The following is a 16,405-nucleotide window of genomic DNA, read 5'->3' on the forward strand; positions in this document are numbered from 1 at the left end:
GAAGAGAAGAGGGTTGTCTCTGCTAGAAGAAGAGAAGAGGGGTGTCTCTGCTAGAAGAGGAGAAGGGGTGTCTCTGCTGACAGAGGAGAAGAAGGGGTGTCTCAGCTAACAGAGGAGAAGAGGGGTCTTTCTGCTAGAAGAGGTGAAGAAGAGGGGTGTCTAGACTAGCAGGACAGAAGGGGTGCTAGCAGAGGAGGAAGAAAAATATATCTCTGCTAACAGAGGATGGGGGGTCCCCTGCTGGCAAAGGAAAAGGGGAGTGTCTCTGCTAGCAGAGGATAGGTATGTCAGGGAGGGTGGGGGAGTCCCTGCTAGCAAAGGAAAAGGGGAGTGTCTCTGCTAGCAGAGGATGGGTATGTCTCTGCTAGAAGAGGAGGAGGGTGGGGGGTCCCTGCTAGCAAAGAAGGAGATTGTCTCTGCTAGCAGTGGATGTGTATGTCTCTACTAGCAGAGGAGGGTGGGGATTGTCTCTGCTAGCGGGGGATGGGTATGTCTCTGCTAGCAGAGGATGAGTATGTGGCCGCTAGCAGAGGAGGAGGGTGGGGGGTCCCTGCTAGCAAGGGAGAAGGGGATTGTCTCTGCTAGCGGGGGATGGGTATGTCACTGCTAGCAGAGGAGGAGGGGTGGGGGTCTCTGCTAGCAAAGGATAAGAGGATTGTCTCTGCTAGCAGAGGATGGGTATGTTGCTGCTAGCAGAGGAGGGTGGGGGGGGGAGGTCTCTGCTAGCAAAGGAGAAGGGGATTGTCTCTGCTAGCAGAGGATGGGTATGTCACTGCTAGCAGAGAAGTGGGTGGGGGTCTCTGCAAGCAAAGGGGAAGGGGGTTGTCTCTGCTAGCAGAGGATGGGTATGTTGCTGCTAGCAGAGGAGGGTGGGGGGTCTCTGCTAGCAAAGGAGAAGGGGATTGTCACTGCTAGCAGAGGAGTGGGTGGGGGTCTCTGCTAGCAAAGAGGAAGGGGGTTGTCTCTGCTAGCAGAGGATGGGTATGTCTCTGATAGCAGAGGAGAATTTCCAGTGATTGCATCTGACTGGTTGCCGCTGATATTCAGCAAACAATTTTCTGCTTGGCAGGAGATGGCAGTTTATTAGGAAAAGGACAAAATTCAAACTGCGTATGAACAGTTTACATCAAACTGGCGACTCTGCACAGCTCCATGTGGTGGCTTAAATTCAAAGACAAAATATTGCAAAAAAAAAAAAAAAGAGTCCTGACCATAATAAAGAAAATATAATTAAAACTATGATGACCCTTTAGGTCATCGATACCTATAAGCACCTCTGGGTACATAGTTTGCATGTGAACGGCATAGTTTGGTGGTTAACAAGTCAATATGGCTGCCTTCGTGTACAGAAATAGAAACTAGAGTTAAACTGGCCCGGGAATCAGGCAAAATTATTTAAATGGGTGGCTCTGGGTCCATTCAATAAAAAGACGATTAAATTAACAACTTTTGCGTAAAGTAACAAGGCTGGCAGGGCCACCTACTGAGTGAATTTTGGACTTTTGTCGAATAAGCCTGCAGAGAATTTTCAGCTGAACAGCGGCTGTATCCAATCAGACTTCCACAGAAAGCCGGCACTTTGGTAGTTATCAGCAAGCAGTTATCCTTTATTAGTCAAAGTTATATAGAGCTATGAAACCCAACACGTTTCGGCCAATCAGGTCTTAATATTGGTGCTGTGAAGATGGGAATGCAGCCTTGAGGACGAAATTAAAAAAAAATGGATACTTTGTTTACATCTGATTGTATCCATGTTTGTTAAACACAAAATAAAAAAAGCACAGTACATTGCCTTTATCTCATATCATTGTAATGTATCCCCTCCACCCCGAGCTGCACTCATTCCTCTTCTGTATCAGTTATCAGCCACAGATCAATATCTGTACATGATCTGCAGCTGGAGCACCGGGTTTCAGCCCACATTAAAATATGACCGTCAGACAGGCCTGGCGGGTTATCATGAAATCTGGCTCAGCCGAGAGGTTTATCGCCGGCACGACAAATGAACTTTCGCAGGATACAATAGAAACATTTATATATATAATTGCAGCCAGCAACCTGGTATTGATAAATGATTAATCCATCAATACCGCGCGGTGCACGAGGACAGCAATGGAATTCGCCACTTCAAGGCGCAGGCTATTCAGGAGGAAGGGATGGCCGATCGATACCGAGCAGAGGATGTTCATGACAATGGGACGCAATAAAGACACATTCACCGCTTCAATCTCTCTGTCTGCAGGAAGATTTTGTCTTTCTTTTATTTTTTTCTTTCTTGGATATGTATGTGAGCATGTCCTTCTCTGTTAAAATCCTGCCAATATATACAGTATATCATAGGCGTGCACACAGGGGGTGCCAGGCATGCCTAGTCACCCTGAGTCACCCTGAGAGCTGCAGATTCCCCCTGTTTAAACTCCTGATATTTCACCAAAGCCCCCTAATGGGGCTTCTAAAAAATTTGTAAAAAAATAATAAAAAAAAAATAAAACTGTAAAAAATAATTAAAATAAATACTACTGGCACCATTTCACTGCCCTACTGACACTGATTATTCTCCCTCTCTACAAGACTCTGGTCCGGCCACATCTGGAGTATTCTGTCCAGTTCTGGGCACCGGTCCTCAGGAAGGATGTGCTGGAACTGGAAAGAGTCCAGAGAATAGTAACAAAAATAATTAGGGGAATGGAGGGCATCAGCTATGAGGAAAGACTACAAGCACTGAACCTATTCTCTCTGGAGAAGAGACGATTAAGGGGGGATATGATATCAATGTACAAATACTGTATTGGTAACCCTAGCATAAGGAACAAACTATTCAGAGAAAGGGAATACAATAAGACACGTAGCCACTCACTAAAACTAGAGGAAAGGCGGTTTAACCTTAAAGCGGAGTTCCACCCGAAATTTATACTTACCTCCATCTTCTCGCTCCCGGTCACCTGAAAAACAAATGGATAATCGCAATTTTTTTTTTTTTTTCACTTACCTTTTAGAGAAAATATACTCACCTTACTTCCTTCTTCCTCCCCTCGGCAGCCACGGCGATTCGTCACTTCCTGGCTTTTGCAATGATTCCTGGGAGCTGAACGTCATCGCTCCCAGGAATCATTGCGCCTGCACCGGCCCCGACGTCAGTTCCGGGGCGCGCGCGTCATTCCCTTCTAAACAGCTTCTGGGCATGCCCAGAAGCTGTGGAGGGATGACGCGCGCGACCCGGAAGTGACGTCGGGGCCGGTGCAGTGCATCGTGGGACCGAAGAAGGAGGAAGAGGACCAAAGAGGACGCGGAAGAGGATCGTGCTGGCTTCAAGCTGCCCACACCTGAGATGGCAGCGCTGGAGAAGACAATTTCAAGGTAAGTATTTCTCCTGAAAGGTAAGTGCAACCCGGGACAGATCAGAGGCTAGCCATTGTGGAATGTGCTAGCCCTGACTGTCCCGGGGGTATTTTTGTAAAAAAATGTATAACCAGGGTGGAACTCCGCTTTAAAGTACGTAAGGGGTTCTTCACTGTCAGAGCAGTAAGGAAGTGGAATCTTCCGCAAACAGTGGTATCAGCAGGGAGCATTGATAGTTTCAAAAAACTATTAGATGGGCACCTTAAAGACCACAACATACAGGGGTATACAATGTACAACATACAGGGGTATACAATGTACAACATACAGGGGTATACAATGTACAACATACAGGGGTATACAGTGTACAACATACAGGGGTATACAATGTACAACATACAGGGGTATACAATGTACAACATACAGGGGTATACAATGTACAACATACAGGGGTATACAATGTACAACATACAGGGGTATACAATGTACAACATACAGGAGTATACAATGTACGGTTAACAACAAACACACACACATCATAGGTTGAACTGGATGGACTGATGTCTTTTTTCAACCTCACAAACTATGTAACTATGTAACTGTCAGCATATATACACATGCATACACACATATGTGTGTTTGAGTTTTGAGGTGCACACCCTAAGGTAATAGGCTGTGCACACCTATGCAGTATATACAAACAGTATCTCACAAAAGTAAGTACACCCCTCACATTTTTGTAAATATTTTATTCTATCTTTTCATGTGACAACACTGAAGAAATGACACTTTGCTACAAAGTAAAGTAGTGAGTGTACAGCTTGTATAACAGTGTGAATTTGCTGTCTCTCTAAAATAACTCAACAACACACAGCCATTAATGTCTAAACCGCTGGCAGCAAAAGTGAGTACACCCCTAAGTGGAAATGTCCAGATTGGGCCCAAAGTGTCAATATTTTGTGTAGCCGCCATTATTTTCCAGCACTCCCTTAACCCTCTTGGGCATGGAGTTCACCAGAGCTTCACAGGTTGCCACTGGACTCCTCTTCCACTCCTCCATGATGACATCCCGGAGCTGGTGGCTGTTAGAGACCTTGTGCTCCTCCACCTTCCATTTGAGGATGTCCCACAGATGCTCAATAGGGTTTAGGTCTGGAGACATGCTTGGCCAGTCCATCACTTTTACTCTCAGCTTCTTTAGCAAGGCAGTGGTCGTCTTGTGTTTGGGGTTGTTATCATGTTGGAATACTGCCCTGCGGCCCAGTCTCTGAAGGGAGGGGATCATGCTCTGCTTCAGTATGTCACAGTACATGTTGGCATTCATGGTTCCCTCAATGAACTGTAGCTCCCCAGTGCCGGCAGCACTCATGCAGCTCTGGACCATGACACTCCCACCAGCATGCTTGACTGTAGGCAAGACACACTTGTCTTTGTACTCCTCACCTGGTTGCCGCTACACACTCTTGGCACCATCTGAACCAAATAAGTTTATCTTGATCTCATCAGACCACAGGAAACGGTTCCAGTAATCCATGTCCTTAGTCTGCTTGTCTTCAGCAAACTGTTTGCGGGCTTTCTTGTGCATCATCTTTATAAGAGGCTTCCTTCTGAGATGACAGCCATGCAGACCAATTTGATGCAGTGTGCAGCGTATGGTCTGAGCACTGACAGGCTGACCCCCCACCCCTTCAACCTCTGCAGCAGTGCTGGCAGCACTCATAAGTCTATTTCCCAAAGGCAACCTCTAGATATGACGCTGAGCATGTGCACCCAATTGCTTTGGTCAACCATGACGAGGCCTGTTCTAAATGGAACCTGTCCCGTTAAACCGCTGTAAGGTTTTTGCCACCGCGCTGCAGCTCAGTTTCAGGGTCTTGGCAATCTTCTTATAGCCTAGGCCATCTTTATGTAGAGTAACAGCTCTTTTTTTCAGATCTTCAGAGAGTTCTTTGCCATGAGGTGCCATGTTAAACTTCCAGTGACCAGCATGAGAGAGTGAGAGCGATGACACCACATTTAACACACCTGCTCCCCATTCACACCTGAGACCTTGTAACACTAACAAGTCACATTACACTGGGAAGGGAAATGGCTAATTGGGCCTAATTTGGACATTGTCCCTTAGGGGTGTACTCACTTTTGTTGCCAGAGGTTTAGACATTATTGGCTGTGTTTTGAATTATTTTGAGGGGACAGCAAATTTACACTGTTATACAAGCTGTACACTCACTACTTTACATTGTAGCAAAGTGTCATTTCTTCAGTGTTGTCACATGAAAAGATAGAATAAAATATTTACAAAAATGTGAGGGGTGTAATCACTTTTACTAGATACTGTAATATATATATATATATATATATATATATATATATATATATATATATATATACAGTGGGTACGGAAAGTATTCAGACCCCCTTAAATTTTTCACTCTTTGTTATATTGCAGCCATTTTCTAAAATCATTTAAGTTCATTCTTCTTCCTCATGAATGTACACATAGCACCCCATACTGACAGAAAAACACAGAATTGTTGACATTGTTGCAGATTTATTAAAAAAGAAAAACTGAAATATCACATGGTCCTAAGTATTCAGACCCTTTGCTCAGTATTTAGTAGAAGCCCCCTTTTGATCTAATACAGCCAGGAGTCTTTTTGGGAAAGATGCAACAAGTCTTTCACACCTGGATTTGGGGATCCTCTGCCATTCCTCCTTGCAGATCCTCTCCAGTTCTGTCAGGTTGGATGGTAAACGTTGGTGGACAGCCATTTTTAGGTCTCTCCAGAGATGCTCAATTGGGTTTAAGTCAGGGCTCTGGCTGGGCCATTCAAGAACAGTCAGGGAGTTGTTGTGAAGCCACTCCTTCGTTATTTTAGCTGTGTGCTTAGGGTCATTGTCTTGTTGGAAGGTAAACCTTTGGCCCAGTCTGAGGTCCAGAGCACTCTAGAGAAGGTTTTTGTCCAGGATATCCCTGTACTTGGCCGCATTCATCTTTCCCTCGATTGCAACCAGTCGTCCTGTCCCTGCAGCTGAAAAACACCCCCACAGCATGATACTGCCACCACCATGCTTCACTGTTGGGACTGTATTGGACAGGTGATGAGCAGTGCCTGGTTTTCTCCACACATACCGCTTAGAATTAAGGCCAAAAAGTTATATTTTGGTCTCATCAGACCAGAGAATCTTATTTCTCACCATCTTGGAGTCCTTCAGGTGTTTTTTAGCAAACTCCATGCGGGCTTTCATGTGTCTTACACTGAGGAGAGGCTTCCGTCGGGCCACTCTGCCATAAAGCCCCGACTGGTGGAGGGCTGCAGTGATGGTTGACTTTCTACAACTTTCTCCCATCTCTTGAATGCATCTCTGGAGCTCAGCCACAGTGATCTTTGGGTTCTTCTTTACCTCTCTCACCAAGGCTCTTCTCCCCCGATAGCTCAGTTTGGCCGGACGGCCAGCTCTAGGAAGGGTTCTGGTTGTCCCAAACGTCTTCCATTTGAGGATTATGGAGGCCACTGTGCTCTTAGGAACCTTAAGTGCAGCAGAAATCTTTTTGTAACCTTGGCCAGATCTGTGCCTTGCCACAATTCTGTCTCTGAGCTCTTCAGGCAGTTCCTTTGACCTCATGATTCTCATTTGCTCTGACATGCATTGTGATCTGGAAGGTCTTATATAGACAGGTGTGTGGCTTTCCTAATCAAGTCCAATCAGTATAATCAAACACAGCTGGACTCAAATGAAGGTGTAGAACCATCTCAAGGATGATCAGAAGAAATGGAAAGCACCTGAGTTAAATATATGAGTGTCACAGCAAAGGGTCTGAATACTTAGGACCATGTGATATTTCAGTTTTTCTTTTTTAATAAATCTGCAACAATGTCAACAATTCTGTGTTTTTCTGTCAGTATGGGGTGCTATGTGTACATTCATGAGGAAGAAGAATGAACTTAAATGATTTTAGCAAATGGCTGCAATATAACAAAGAGTGAAAAATTTAAGGGGGTCCGAATAATTTCCATACCCACTGTATATATACACTTTTTTCTTCTTTTTTTTAAGTGGAATACAGAGGTAATGATGCTGTTCCACTAAGAACATTGCTTAACCAAAAAAGTGTAATATTTAATTAGGGATTATGTAGGTCTCCTGCCTGGCTGTACAGGGTTGAAAATCACAAGACTATTTTATTATTATTATTTTTTTACTTTCAACTGTGTAGTTTGGTGTTTACTCTGAGTTTTACTTTAAGGGACAGCTTCTACAGAAACAAATGACTCCCCAGATATGCTACAGTGAGATACCATCAATTATTTGCATCAATAGTGTCACTGACCCCGAGCTATGGGAGGCCGGAGAGATAACTCGAGGAGACGTCTTAGCGTACCGTATTAGTGCCATTAAATATGGAAATATTGCTGAGATTGTTCTTCCTCACTGTGACATTCCCCACAGAGACTTCTACAAAATGGATTTACTAGATGTAACCTAAGTGATACAAAGCCCGGATTATCTACGCCAACCCCTCTGTACTCCCTCCAGGAGGCATGACAGGTTGGCTCTAATTACATGTATTACGGAGTGGTATTGAATCAGTGCGACACGCTGGGTCCGGCGCACAACTATGTATTATAAGATCTGTCCTCCGAAATTTCACTTTCCATGTTTCAGATCCTGGGACAACATGGGGAGCGAGACATCTTACAAAGTGGCTTAGCTGCAACTAAGCAACAACTCACACTAAAACATACAGTGGCGGGACGGGCAAACTGCAATACCTTGAAGACATTTATGGATAGTCAGAAAACTTAAAACATTAAATTCAATAACACATTTTCACTCTTTTAAAAACTATAAAACTATGAAAACTTCCAAATAAAAGAAAATAATTATTTATCCTTGGAAGACCCTGACAGAGCAGAAGTGAAAAACTGTTTAAGGAAGAACATGATATGTCATCATGCCAATAGAGTTTGGGGGCCCCAAGGTGGTTGTAAAATACAAGTGAACCGAGTCCTACGCTGAGACACAATGGGGTGTATTTATAAAATTATTGCATAGTCACGTGTCCAGCTAAACTGCAAATGGGGGCAAATAGGGCAAAACTGAATTTTCTTCTAAGTCCTCTGAAGGTTGAATGTTTATTATATATACACAAAAAAAGAGAGTGGTTTGGGGAAATAACACATTTTGGCCACTAGGTGGAGCTCATAATCACAGGACACAAATATCTATTTCCTGTGATTTCCAGCTCCATCTAGTGGCTTTAATGATATGATCCTCAACTCCATCTAGTGGCCATAATGTTATGACCCTCAGCTCTATCTAGTGGCCATAATTCAGTGATCCTCAGCTCAATCTAGTGGCAGTAATTATGTGATCCTCAGATCCATCTAGTGGCCACTATTCTGTGATCCTCAGCTCCATCTAGTGGCCATAATGAGGTATTTTCCTGAGCCACTTTTTATGAACAAATGACATTTAACCTGTAGAGAATACAGTCTGAGAGCATTTATTTTGCCCAATTTGCACAGAAGAAAGATACAACAATGAGTGGCTATGGAAAACAACGCAATATGGCTAATGGATGGAGCTGATAATCACCAAAAAAATCTAGTCTCTATGATTCTTAGGTTCATCTAGTGGCCGGAATGCTAGGATCATCAGCTCCAGCTAGTGGTCTTAATGGTATGACCCTAAACTTCATCTAGTGGCCATAACGCCAGGATCATCAGCTCCAGCTAGTGGTCATAATGTTATGACTCTCAACTCCATCTAGTGGCAATAATTCTGTGATCCTCAGCTCCATCTAGTGGCGTTAACGAGGTCTTTTCCCCAACCACTCTATTTTCTATGAATCTCAGCTTCATCTAGTGGCCATAATTCTGTGATCCTCAGCTCCATCTAGTGGCCATAATGAAGTATTTTCCCTAACCACTCTATTTACTATGAATCTCAGCTCCATCTAGTGGCCATAATTCTTTGATCCTCAGTTCCATCTTATGACCATAATTCTATGATCCTCAGCCCCATCTAGTAGCCATATTGTTATGAGACTCAACCCCAGTGGCCATAATTATATGATCCTTAGCTCCATTTAGTGGCCATAATGAGGTCTTTTGTTGAGCCACACTATTTTGTATGAAGAAATGACATTCAACCTGTAGGAGACACAGTCTGAGAACATTTAAATTTGCCCCATTTGCACAGAAAGATAAAAAAAAACCCCAAAAAAGGCTTGGGAAATGGGGCATTATGGCCACTGGATTGAGCTGATAAACAGAAAAAATAAATATTTATTTCCTTGGCTTCATCTAGTGGCAAAAATGTTATGATCCTCTGCTCCATCTAGTGTCCATAGTGCTATGATCCTCTGCTCCATCTAGTGGCCATAGTGCTATGATCCTCGACTCCATCTAGTGGCCATAGTGCTATGATCCTCTGCTCCATCTAGAGGCCATAATACTATGATCCTCTGCTCCATCTAGTGGCCATAGTGCTATGATCCTCTACTACATATAGTGGCCATAGTGCTATGATCCTCTGCTCCATCTAGTGGCTATAGTGCTATAATACTCTGCTCCATCTAGTGGCCCTAATGCTATGATCCTCTGCTCCATCTAGTGGCCATAGTGCTATGATCCTCTGCTCCATCTAGTGGCCATAGTGCTATGATCCTCTGCTCCATCTAGTGGCCATAGTGCTATAATCCTCTGCTCCATCTAGTGGCCATAGTGCTGTGATCCTCTGCTCCATCTAGTGTCCATAGTGCTATAATCCTCTGCTCCATCTAGTGGCCATAGTGCTATGATCCTCTGCTCCATCTAGTGTCCATAGTGCTATGATCCTCTGCTCCATCTAGTGGCCATAGTGCTATGATCCTCAACTCCATCTAGTGGCCATAGTGCTATGATCCTCTGCTCCATCTAGTGGCCATAGTGCTATGATCCTAGACTCCATCTAGAGGCCATAGTGCTATGATCCTCTGCTCCATCTAGTGGTCATAGTGCTATGATCCTCGACTCCATCTATGGCACTTTTCCACTGCAAGTACCGGCTCGTACCAGCTCGGCTCTACTCGGCCTTGCTTGGCCCGGTTTGCTTTTCCACTGCTGGTACCGCATGGTATAGTGTCGGAACGGTTCGGTACGGTACGGTATAGGTTTGCTTTTCCACTAAAGTAGTACTAAAGTTAAGTGGGTGGGATAACAACTGGGTGGGTGGGATTCTCTGACCAATCAGTGGCTAGTAGTGACTGCATGCAAAGGATTGTGGGATATGGTACCAGTTTGGTACCTGTTGGAACCACAATCGAGTAGGTTCTGTTTTTTCAGAGCCGTACCGTACCGTACCGTTCGGTTCCATGCAGTGGAAAAGCAAACCTATACCGTACCGTACCGAACCGTTCCGACCCTATACCATGCGGTACCAGCAGTGGAAAAGCACAAAAGAGTGCCGAACCGGTACAGTTCCATGCAGTGGAAAAGCGCCACTAGTGTCCATAGTGCTATGATCCTCAACTCCATCTAGTGGACATAATGCTATGATCCTCTGCTCCATCTAGTGGCCATAGTGCTATGATAAAGGAAAAACAGGGTTTCGATCTGCCACATAGAATATAGTTAAGTAGCCTCCATCCCTATATTGTATGCAAAAAAGGAAAGAACCTTGTTCTCTTGTGCCCCATTGACCTTGAGATGATTAAGGTATAAGGTTTTGTACAGATTCCCAAAATGATATTTTCATTACATATGTTCTGGTGTAATAATGTCTAAATCCCTTTCCTTTTTTAGATACTTTATAAGCATCCAATGCTCCTGATGAATGGACGGAGGTCCAAGAAACACGTTGAGATTGCACAAAAACTCAGATGCAATAATTTATTCTATTATTTTATATATTTATTTATTCTTTTATTCTAATCATTTATGAATTGATATATACAGTGTTTCCATATTGAAATACATTTTTAAAGACCCTATGTGAGATCCTATTTTATTGTATCTATATTCCCAATATGAATTGTATACTGTTTAACATTAATTGTCTATCAAAATATATGAACTATATTAGTTACTGTATGTCTTATAGAATAAATATTCCTTTTCTTTATTTCATGCCTCATTCAAAGTCCCGTTACTCTGGTTCTTTCCTTTTTTGCATAGTGCTATGATACTCGACTCCATCTAGTGGCCATAGTGCTATAATCCTCCGCTCCATCTAGTGGCTATAATAAGGTATTTTTCAAAACCACGAATGAATGACATTCGATCTGTAGATTAAATAGTCTAAGAACATTTTACTGTTGCTCTATTTGTACAGAACATATAATGTATGACAGCAGTTTCACAGAATAGTTATGCATTTTTTCATAAATACACCCCTATATGTTCATGTTGCTTATAGTGCATAAATAGCACTGATGATGAGTCATGAGGTGGATACTCTCTAATTTAAAGTGAACCTTTCAGTTACTAATGCTTTAAATTATAAGTGGAGTTTCAAGGTAAGCCCTTAGCTGCCATTGTCCCAGAAGGCTTCTCACATTGAATCCTATATGTATCATTTCGGTCTGCACAAATACCTCTAAAAAAGCCATCCTTGACCTCCAATTCAGTGACTTTGTGTAGGCCAAGGTCATGTCACACCTAACACACCTCCTGGCCAAGGGTGACAACACTGATCCTCCACAGATACAGTATGGTGTGTGTTGTCACTCTAGGACAGGAACTGTGTTACCACAAATAACACAAGAAAAAATTAAGGAGGGGGACATTGACATCTCCATAAATCAGTTGGTGTTTTCTCTCAGGCTGATTTTTTGGTTGGAGGACACTTTCCCGAAACGAGCTTTTCAGACAAAAACTTTTCATCAGAAACCTGTCAGCGGCCCCCTCCATATATCGAGCCCAGCTCTTCCTCTGATATCCCTCCACTGATGCAAATCATTAAGACTTACTTTAGCTGTGAGTTTTGCCAGCAGCTCCTGAAGATCCATAATCCCTTGGACGAGGCTGAGGAAGTCGCTGCAGGTCGGGCAGGCTCGATAAGAGAAGACAAAAGGAAAGAGCGTAAGTACCTGGGCGGAACGACCAATCATCTCGCAGTGCGGATATTAGGGAATAAACATTGTAATCATACAATCCATAACACTACAGAATTGTTTCCAATTGTAGAATTCCATTATAGGCTCAACATAAACAAACACTTCCAACAGCCAATCAACAGCCTGCTAGGGACTACAGAAGATACATTGTAATACCGCCTGCAGATGTTTACACCACTTCATAATCATTTTCACGGCACTTCAACTGCTAAATATCCATAAATTAAGCGCATTTAACCTCAAAACGAAGGTGTCTTATTTACAATATTGCATATAAACCGCTCAGTGTAAATCTGTTTCTGAAATTAAACTAAACATGATTCAAAAAGCTTCTGTAAGTATATATATAAAATGTTGCAAGTTAGAGGAAAGCAAACAACATAGAAAGCTGTCATTGGTGTTGTTCTTAAAGATGCAAGTACCAGGGCTCTATTTCATATGCTATTCAGTTTTTTTTTTCTTTTTTTTTTCTTTATTTATTCATTAATTCATTTATTTAAGCGTATTATTTATTTATTTATTTAACTTTATTATTAAGGTTTGAAATGGATTAACCTCTTTAACCTTATTATTAAGGTTCAAAATGGTTTTCCTATACAACTTAGTTTTTTTTTTTTTTTTTTTATTTAATTAATTTTAATATTGTAATTTAATTTATTTTAAAGTATAACTAAAGGCAAAACTTTTTTTTTTTTAGTTTTGGATAGAGTAGAGAGAGATTAGAAGCCCTGTCAGTTTTTATTGCTGTCTGTGCCCTCGTTAAAGAGGTTGTAAACCTCAGGAAAACAAAATAAAAAAAATAAAAACCTGAAAGACAAAGGCATAATGAAATACTTACCTTAGAACCAAGCCCCACAGTGCCGCCCGCTCACCGGTAACACGGCAGACATGGCCAGCCATCCTGCTTCCTGGTTCGCGTACTCCAGCCTTCTGATTGGCCAGAGGCGCAATAACATCACGGGTGGCCGTTCCTTCAGAGCGCATGCGCCGATGACGTCATCGGCTGCATGCAATGTAAATATCTTCTAAACGGTGCAAGTTTAGGAGATATTTACAGTACCTACAGGTAAGCCTTATCATAGGCTTACCTATGGGTACAAGTTAATAAGGTGGGTTCACAACCTCTTTAACCACTTTACCACCGGAGGATTTTCCTGCTTTACGTCCAGGCCACTTTTTGCAACTTGGCACTGTGCGACTTTAACTGACAATTGCACGGTCATGCAACGCCGTACCCAAACAAAATTTAAGGGTTTTTTTTCCCCACAAACAGAGCTTTCTTTTGGTGGTATTTGATCACCTCTGCGCTTTTCATTTTTTGCGATATTAATAAAAAAATAGCGAAAATGTTGCGGAAAAAATTGACATTTTCTAATTTGACAGTTAAAAAAATATCCAATATATTCAATTTTTGTCATATATTTAGACCAAAATGTATTTAGCTACATGTCTTTGACAAAAACAATTCTCAATGAGCGTATTTTTAACCGCTTTAAGACCGGAAGATTTTACCCCATTCCTGACCAGGCCATATTTTGCGATTCAGCACTGCGTTAATTTAATGAACAATTGCGCGGTCGTGCGACGCTGTACCCAAATTAAATTTATGCCCTTTTTTTCCCATAAATAGAGCTTTCTTTTGCTGGTATTTGATGACCTGTGCAATTTTTACTTTTTGCGCTATAAACAAAAAAAAGAGCGACAATTTTGAAAAAATAACAATATTTTTCCCTTTTTTTTTTATATGAAATTCCCGCCCAAAAAAAAAAATAAAAATCTAATTTTTTTAACATTTTAGGCCAATTTGTTTTCTGCTACGTTTGGTAAAAAAAAAATCGCAATAAGCGTATTTTGATTGGTTTGTACAAAAGTTATCACAGCTACTAACTACGGGAAGTTTATGTCATTTTTATTGTTTTTTTTTTAACTAGTAATGGCGGTGATCTGCGGTTTTTTTTTGCGGGACTGCGACATTGCGGCGGACAGATCGGACCCTTGACTGACATTTTCGACACTTTTGGGGGTACCAGTGACATTACTACAGTAATCAGTGCTATAAATATGCACTGTTACTGTAATAAGGACACTGGCAGGGAAGGGGTTAACTTTATTGGTGATCAAGGGGTTAATGTATGCCTGGTGCTTACTGACGTGTGTGGGGGGAGGGGATTAAGTGACACAGACAGAGATCGCAGGTTCAGCTATGCTGAATCCTGTAATCTGTCCCTGCCTGTCAAATAGGAGATCCGCCCGCTTTGTTTACACAATCGGGCGGATTTCCTCACTCGATCCCCGACGATCGGGGTAGAGCAGCGGTTATCACCGCCTCTCCTCCCCTGGCCCGACTCCCGCTGTGTCTGAATACAGCAGGAGAGAGCCTCCGGCGGCGCGGGTGCGCCGCCCACAAGGGGAGGAGTCCAGCGACGTAGACCTATGTCGCTGGACGATAACGAGCCACTTTGCCGCAGTACCAGCTCAGTGAGCGGTCGGGAAGTGGTTAAGGAGAGTCACCCTCTCTACTTATCCTGTGTACCATTATCATTGAAAGTAAAAGTAAAAGAAACTACCCAAATTTTGGGTTGTCCCCAGAAAAGTAATAAAGGGAAAATCTTCCAATGGGGAGACTAGTTCTGAAAACTTTGGGGTCCCCAAGGAATTCCCTTGATTTAGAGGGATTTCCTCTCACTTCCTGTTTGGCAATGGGACAGGAATTTATAGGAAATCTCTATAATGGGACACAGATGGCGACACAAAAAAAAAATCTGAGCGGGGTTATAACCTTCCCTTACTCTATCCAAAATTAAAAATTAAAAAAAGTGTTGCCAATAGTTCTACTTTAAGCGCTTAATTTATAAAATAAGGTCTGCAGGTATCGACAGCAGGGTTTGCTCTTGGATACGGAATTGGCTAAAAGGCCGTGTCCAAAGGGTGGTAATAAACAGCGCATACTCAGACTGGTCTGAGGTAGTAAGCGGGGTGCCACAGGGCTCAGTCCTGGGACCAACCTTGTTCAATTTATTCATAAACAGCATTGAGGACGGGATCAGTAGTTCGATATCAGTTTTTGCAGATGACACAAAATTGGCCAGGGCAATAACTGCACAGCATGAAGCAGATATCCTACAGAATGACCTGGACAAAATAACAGAGTGGGCAAAGACATGGCAAATGAGGTTTAACGTGGAGAAGTGTAAGGTTTTGCACTTGGGGACTAAAAACATAAAAACACAATACACGTTAGGAGGGGAACCCTCGGGGGAATCAAAAATGGAGAAGGATCTGAGAGTCTTGGTTGATGATAGACTAGGCAATAGCATGCAATGTCAAGCGGCAGCTTCCAAAGCCAGCAGAATATTAGCATGCATAAAGAAAGGGATGTATTCCAGAGATAAGACTATAATCCTTCCACTTTATAAAACTCTGGTCCGACCGCATCTGGAGTTTTCTGTCCAGTTCTGGTCGCCAGTCCTCAGGAGGGATGTGTTGGAGCTGGAGAAAGTCCAGAGAAGGGCAACTAAACTGATTAGGGGGTTGGAGGACCTTAACTATGAAGAGCGGCTGCAATCGCTCGATTTATTTTCCTTGGAGAAGAGACGTCTGAGAGGGGACATGATAGCAATTTATAAATATCTTAATGGGGATCTCAGCTTAGAAAAAAAGCTGTTCATTCGAAGGAATTGCATGAGGACTCAAGGACATACAATGCGATTAGAGGAGAAGCGTTTTAACCTCAGGCAACGAGGAGGGTTCTTTACTGTTAGGGCTATAAGATTGCGGAATTGTCTACCACAAGAGGTGGTTTCTGCGGGAAGTATGGTGACTTTCAAAAGACTCTTAGACTTACATCTCAAGGATCAGAACATTCAGGGCTATGTGAGATGATTACAGCCACACACACCTACACAGGTTGAACTGGATGGACTATTGTCTTTATTCAACCTCACCTACTATGTAAAGTGTTAA

The 16,405-nt window shown here is 42.6% G+C and overlaps 1 protein-coding gene across 2 annotated transcripts in view; it reads right to left on the bottom strand.

The window, feature by feature from the left end:
* NELL1 (neural EGFL like 1) overlaps positions 1 to 16,405 on the bottom strand; it is a 1,211,404-nt gene that overhangs the window by 739,127 nt on the left and 455,872 nt on the right. For both annotated transcript variants that reach the window (XM_082270280.1, XM_082270281.1), the window contains exon 7: positions 12,296 to 12,378. In XM_082270280.1, coding sequence (XP_082126406.1) covers positions 12,296 to 12,378 — 83 coding nt within the window. The remainder of the gene's footprint in view (positions 1 to 12,295; positions 12,379 to 16,405) is intronic.

This window comes from Pelophylax lessonae, assembly GCF_965119305.1.
Source record: "Pelophylax lessonae genome assembly, chromosome: 10".
Classification (NCBI taxonomy): domain Eukaryota; kingdom Metazoa; phylum Chordata; class Amphibia; order Anura; family Ranidae; genus Pelophylax; species Pelophylax lessonae.